Below are 7,320 nucleotides of genomic sequence, written 5' to 3'. Positions count from 1 at the left end.
CTGAAATAAATAAGTCTTAAACATATCCTTGTGTGTGCTGGATTACATACTGGACAATAAGTGGATCAATCTGGATAAATTAGTGTTTTGTGTAGAGCTGGACAGACTATGATTTTGTTTTCTAAATAAAAGTATGTGTGCCAATGAAGAGTTCATGAATTCATGCTAGTTCATATATAAGGTATCTTTTTTACCACAGAATGCCTCAAATCTCTTTATATACATATGAGATTAATGAAGGATCCTTCGAACAGATGTGGACGAGGAATGTGCCTGGCTGGCAACATTCCTGCTGGAGTCCCAAGCAATGGGAAGGGGGCCAAACTGCGAAGCAGAGGAGCAGCAATGAGCATACGAGACGCTGCAACTTGGGATGGCAGAGGTCATTCGGGAGCAGGACCAACTGAGAGTCAACCTTACAGATCTGCAGCAGCAAGTTGCCCTCCTGATAGCTGAATGGGAGAGGGATAGAATGAGCCGCAAGACCTCCTTGAGCGGGGAGGTGGAAATTGAGAGCAGCACAACTGGAGCAGTGGGAGCTGACCTACACTCCCCACGGAGACAGCTAGATGACCTGACCACCCCTCGCCAATGGGACGACGGACCAAACACTGCCGCAAGGAACACTCTGACCCACTATCTTTCTCCAAACATCCTCTAATCCAAAATTATCATACATTTTTTTTAAAAGCATGGTGTAGTGGTTAAGAGCAGGTGGATTCTAATCTGGAGAACCAGGTTTGATTTCCCACTCATTCACCTGAATGGCAGAGTCTTATCTGGTGAACCAGATGTGTTCCCCCACTCCTGTATTCCTGCTGGGTGACCTTGGGCTAGTCACAGTTCTTAGGAACTTTCTCAGCCCCACCTACCTTACAAGCAGAGACGTTCCTCCCATTGGGCAAAGTGGGCACAAAAACTGCAGGTTCGTTTGTGGGATTTTTAATATTTTCAGTGTTTTTCCGTTTTGGCCTGCAGAGGGTGCAGTTTTTAGGCTAGCAGCACCAACATTTCAGGGATTTTTCAGGAGACTGTCCTGATGATATTACCCAGGTTTGGTGAGGTTTGGAGTGCCCCCATCTCCCATTGTTTCCAATGGGAACTGATAGAAGATGGGGGCTACACCTTTGAGGGTCCATAACTTTGGATCCCCTGAACCAAACTTCACAAAACCTGGGTGGTATCATCAGTAGGGTCTCACGAAGATACTCTGAAATTTTGGTGCTGCTATCTTAATAATTGCACCCCTGACAGCAGGCATTTCCCCAGATTTTCCTTTTCAATCCACCCCCTTCCTGCCAATGCTTGTTTTCTTTCTTTATTTTATTCTCTCAATGCCTAATAAAGGTTATTATTATTATTATTATTATTATTATTAAATCCACCCCCTTTGGCATGGGTTTAAAAGGAGCATCTGAGGTCCCCAGTTTAAACATTGAAAGTGATACTGTTTCAGGGTGGGAGATAATCCACCCCAAAATAGAATCACTTTCAATGTTGTTTAAACTGGGGACCCCAGATTTTCCCTTTAAGGTGGATTTAAAAGTAGAATCTGGGCTCCCTGGTTTAAATACTATTGAAAATAATGCTGTTTGGGGGTGGATTCCAGCATCACTTGGTTAAACTAGGGACCCCAGATTCTCCTTTTAAATCCACCATAAAGGAAGAATCTGGGGTCCCCAGTTTAAATAACATTGAAAGTGATGCTGTTTCCCCAAATTGGGCTACTGGATACAACACCATAAAATGTTTTCCTAGCAGTAATAAAACATTTTGAAAGTATTTTGAAAATGTTTTCAAAAAATATTTATGCGGTGTTCAGATTTGTGTGTTGGGGGATGTTCTATAATGTGATGGTGACTTTGAAAAGACCTGGTGGAAAAAAACTTTGTTTGGTCATGGTGGGGGAGGGTGGCTGCCCATGGAGGGGCATCAAACTCAGGTTTTGCCCAGAGCTCCAGTTTGCCTAGGAACACCACTGCTTACAAGGTGTCTGTTGTGGGGAGAAGAAGGGAAAGAAGCTTGTAAACCACCTTGAGTCTCCTTACAGGAGAGAAAGGTGGGGTATAAATCCAAACTCTTCTTCTTCTTCTCTTCTTCTTTCACATTAATCTCTTTTGGGCTATACTCCTCTTTTACATACGTTATCACACCACTTTTTTCTTATCACACACTGATACAAAATGTTGCCAAATCAAACAATTCTCATCTTTTTTCTTAATATGAGTTTCTTGCAAACAAATCAAATCAAATTTATTTTTCCTTAAATAATGAAAAAAATATTTTGAGGTGAATTTAAACCATTAATGTTACAAGAAATTATTGTTGCTTCCATTTCTGTTCTCAGTCTTAATTATATAATTTTTCTAACTTTGTCATTACTGACCTTATATTTTTTCTTCAGATTCATTAAAGTCTTTATTTAAAAAATCTGTGCTTGCTGAATTGATGCTAATGTGCTGAGTTAGGCTCCAGGCCTAACTCCAGGTAGCACATTATAGCAGGGAGCTGAATCTAGTCAAAGCAATTTCAGTGTCAGAGATCTGATCCAAGGATCAGAGTCAATACACAGAGTCAACAGGTCAGAGGAGCTGTTGCAGCAGTCACATGCTTTGTTGTATCCAGGCTGGTACACTCTGTGAACCTGCTTAATATAGGGTCTTCCAGCATGTTAGTCTTCATACTGTGAAGTTCTACTTCCCCTGCTGCAGAAAGTGCTTTTTGGGCTAGCAGACACGCACTTCTCCATTTAACTTGCAAAAGCTTCCTATATCATTGCCTTGTTGACATGTGAACTCAGGTGAGCTAGTTGCTTGAGTCTCTTCAGCTGGAGCAGGGCTGAGTGCACAGTCTGCTTCTGCAGGTACGTCTGGCCCTGAGTCCTGACCCGCCTGTTGTTTACCCGTAGAGCCTGCAGGGACTCTGGTTCCTAACCTGGTTTGGACTCACTGGGTTCTGCTCATCCCCTGAGGATTCATTGCTCTTCAGGGAATGAATGACCCATGATATCTTTTCATCTTGTACATCATTGTTAGCCCTAGATCTCCCCATTGAAATCTCAGTTTTTTTCCTTAAGGTAGGCAAAAATTGATCTTATTTCTCCCCCTTGTCCAAGAAGGATAGGCAATGCCCAACTGAGTGGAGTCCCAAGGGGTAACAATTTTAAATCCAAAGGTGATTCTGAGCTCTTCGCTTGCATGAGAAAGAATTGTGGTGCTGTTCCCAAAGGAGTTCATCTGGTAGTTTTGATGTTTTAAATGTTCTTGAAATTTAAGAAAAAAGGAGTTCCATTTGAAGGACCATTAAAATAATGGAGCAAAAGTGAGCAAAATTAAGCCAGAGCTTAATTGCCAGATAAATTGTACTCCTGAGATCTTGTGTTTTGCCACACCCTTGAGAAGTTTTGCCCCAAAGGCTAGAACCTGCATATATAACCTCTTCTCTACAAAGCAGTATTCTGTGAATTCACAAAAGGGAGGTCACTACACCAAAGGTGAGCTTACTTTTTTTTGTTCACAAATGAGAACTATTTCATTATCATGCTTAATGAGTTAAATAGCCTATCTTGTCAGAAAGAGCAGCAGCATTTATCTATCACCTAATTTTCAAGCACTATGGCCCTTTCCGCACAGCAAATGTACAGCTGTACAGATTCTAAACTGAATTTAGAGCAGAGGGATATTTAGCTCATTTGAAGCAAGATTCTTATAGGAGCTCCTGGGCAAAAAGCTCTGGATGAGAAATTGCTGTTGACTGGTTTATCACAAGATATAAGTGAACTCGAGAATTTGAAGGCTTTCTACCAGATTAAAAAAATAATAAAGAGATTGATTGTGCAAGCATGGTAACTTGAACTTCTTGTATTCACTCATCTCATTTTTTTGTTCCTCCCCCCCCGAACATTAGCCATAATATGCATTTTTTAACAATCCCATGCTTTTTAAGAGCCTTTTTTCTTGCCAGATTAAATGTCAAAACTTCTATGATTATGAAAGGTGAATATACTTAGTTACCTTATTCAGAAAGAAGTTTGAATTTGACTGATTCTCTAGCATGTATGCTATTGGAATATCCCTATTATGAGTTTCTTAGACTGCATTACTCTGCTTTTAATTGATTGGCCTAGATCAGGGGTCTGCAACCTGTGGCTCCGGAGCTGCATGCTGCTCTTTCAGCCTTATACTGAGGCTCCGCATGGCCTGGAGGTCAGAGGGTAGCATGGGCATGTCCCTCCAGAGCAGCACTGGAAGGAAAGGTGAGTGGAGGGGCTGAACTGGAGGCGGCTCTGTGCATGAGGGTGCCGCTTTTCGCATCCCTTACACTCACCTCTCCTTCCAGCGCTGCTCTGGAGGACTGGAGGGACATGCCCACGCTGCCCTCCAACCCCTGGAGGTTGGAAGGTAGCATGGACGTGTCCCTCCAGAGCAGCCGCCATCCCCCCTCTGCCATCCATGCAACCGCCATCCTCCCTCTGCCCCAAGGAGCAGGTGGCTGCCTGGTCCATCGGGCATAGGGGGTTTCCCTGCCCAGTGCCACTGCCTCCCGCAGCGCAAGAGGTGGTGGCACCGGGCAGGCTGCAGACACCATCCCCCACCCCCGCTTCATGGAAAAGGCAGCTGCCTGCTCCGTCGGGCACAGGGGGTTTCCCTGTGTGGCGCCTCCACCTCCCAGCGCTGGAAGGAAAGGTGAGTGGAGGGGCCAAACCAGAGATGACTCGGTAAATCTTCGGGGCCGTGGAAAACAGGTCCAAATGGCTCTTTGGGTAGTAAAGGTTGCCACCGCTGGCCTAGATTATCTGTCTGGGAAGTAATATCCTTTTTATTGAGAGACGGGGATCCTAAAGTTACACTGGCAGTTGCAAAACTTATTTCAATCCTTACATCTCTAAAGCAATGGGTTTAAACAATTCCTCTGCTCAAAATATTTCTAAAAGTTAAAAGGTGGTGTAATGGTTAAGAGTGGTTGACTCTAATCTGGAGAACTGGATTTCTCCCACTGCTCCACATGAGTGCCAGACTCCTATCTCATGAACTGGATTTGTTTCCCTGCTCCCACACATGAAGCTTGATGGGTGACCTTCTTTGGAACTCTCTCCATTGCACCTACCTCCCATTAGTTGGTATTCCTTTCCCCACTTTACTGTTTGCTCTTGCGCGCTTCTCTGCCCACAAATAAGCTGGCGGGTCCAGCTGTTTCTTCCCATTACGAGTCTGGGCGGCATTTTCAACGCGAGCCGCCCCGACTCTGCCGCTCTCCTGCCCCCTCAGTGCGAGTCATTTCTGGCGCTGATAAAACAGCACCTTTCGCATGACTCGGCGCGGCAAGAGCCGCCAGCAGTGGGGAACTATAACCCCGCGCCAGAAAATGATCCTTTCTATGGTATTGCGCCACAAACGGTAAGTGGGGAAAGGCCCACGGTGTCTTTTTCTTCTTAAAGGAAAGAAGTAAATCCCACATTCTCATCTCTGTATCTTCACCCCTTTCACTTTGTGGTGATTGCACTATATTACACTTCTTTTGATATGTCCTGCCTTTCATTCCTATTTCAGATAAAACAAGAGAGAGAATTACTGGGAAAAAGAATGATCTGCGCTTTACAGTGTGAAATAATTCCATTTAGAGTTTGAGGAGAAAATTGCTGAAAAGAATAGAAATTAAAAAGAAAGTATACTCTACACTGAAGGCTTCAGATTCTGTCCTAGAGACCAGGATTTACTATAGAGTTGAAACTGATAGTTTAAAACAGGAATAAATATTAAATTACTTCTGAGGGTTAAAATTTTATTGTTGAAAGAAAAGCATGGAGATCATAGCACATAACATTCTATGAAGTAGGATGGCAACTTTAACTTCAGTGAGGGATTTGCAGTAGCTTAAAGTTTGTTAACACGCCTTCCCAAATGTGCCTGTTTATAATTGCTCACCACAATGTGTATCTGTGGTTAATTCACTGTAATTGTTTATGTTTGCTGTTGCTGAGTTCTGTTGCCTTTCTTTCCCAAAGTATACTAAACGCCGCAGTCCAGCTTCTGCCTCTCTCCAGGAAATACTATATTGTGAAGAGATGCCAGGTGATAACAAAACCACTGTGACCCACTTCATTCTCCTAGGGTTTCCTGGCAGCCCAGCCACTCAAGTTGTCCTCTTTATGATCTTTCTGTTGCTCTATAGCATGATTCTGCTGGGAAACACAGGGCTGATAATTCTTATCAAAATCAGCCCCCAACTGCACACTCCTATGTATTTCTTCCTTTGCAATTTGTCTCTGGTTGATCTCTGCTATTCCTCGGTGATTGTGCCGCAAATGCTTGTCAATTTCTTGTCAGAGAAAAAGGTGATCTCATATGTTGGCTGTGGATTGCAGTTCCACTTCTTCTGTGCTTTTGCTGACACCGAGTCTTACATCTTAGCCTCTATGGCATATGACCGATATGTAGCTATCTGTAACCCACTGCTATACAGTGCAATGATGTCTCCAAAAATCTGTATCCTATTGATTACCCTCTGTTATTTTGGTGGTACAATGAGTGGCATGGTTCACACTTCCTTTGCTTTCAGACTGTCCTATTGTGGCCCCAATGTCATCAACCATTTCTTCTGTGATCTTCCACTGCTCCTCAAGCTCTCATGCTCAGATACCTCCCTCAATGAACTCCTACTCTTCACCTATGGTACTGTAATGGAAATATTGTCTTCAAGTGTCATCATTATCTCCTATATTCTCATTATGTTTTCTGTTCTGAAGATGCGCTCTGCTGCAGCAATGTACAAGACATTTTCCACCTGCGCCTCTCACCTGATCTCCATCATCATCTATCAGGGAACTATCCTCTTCATATATTCACGCCCCAGCTCCTGGTACTCCCCTACCTCAGACAAATACATTTCTGTCTTCTATACTATCATTGTCCCTGTGCTGAATCCTTTAGTCTACAGCCTGAGGAACAAAGATGTGAAATATGCCTTTTGGAAAGTCATAGACACTAAAGTTTTAGCTCATTGATACCAATAAGGTCAAAGCGGGTTGAAAATGGCACAAAAAGTGATGCAATATGCCAGGAAAAGCATTGCTTCAAAGGAGAATAAGGGAACAGAGTACATTGATTGTCATAGCTATTTAGACAGATGCATGCGAGGGATGCATTTAAGCCATAGCTTCTGGACCACTTCCAGAAAAATGCCATCCAGTGGATTAATTGGTGTGCTTGGATGCTAACAGAAAGTGATCATCATTCAGCTCACCAGTGTTTATCTCTGTCGTCTTGATTTGCATGTCCTCCAAGAAATTAAAAGAGGTATATAGTGAACTCTTTCAGACTA

The 7,320-nt window shown here is 43.2% G+C and overlaps 1 protein-coding gene across 1 annotated transcript; it reads left to right on the top strand.

Moving 5' to 3' along the window:
* The first annotated feature begins 6,064 nt into the window (after positions 1-6,064).
* On the top strand, positions 6,065-7,003 carry LOC125427009 (olfactory receptor 5I1-like). The gene has a single exon (XM_048485963.1). It carries the CDS (start codon positions 6,065-6,067, stop codon positions 7,001-7,003), a length of 939 nt encoding a protein of 312 aa, XP_048341920.1.
* The last annotated feature ends 317 nt before the right edge of the window (positions 7,004-7,320 follow it).

The sequence above is a fragment of the Sphaerodactylus townsendi genome, linkage group LG02 (genome assembly GCF_021028975.2).
Source record: "Sphaerodactylus townsendi isolate TG3544 linkage group LG02, MPM_Stown_v2.3, whole genome shotgun sequence".
NCBI classification, from domain to species: Eukaryota; Metazoa; Chordata; class Lepidosauria; order Squamata; family Sphaerodactylidae; genus Sphaerodactylus; species Sphaerodactylus townsendi.
This window is presented reverse-complemented; position numbering and strand designations above follow the sequence as displayed.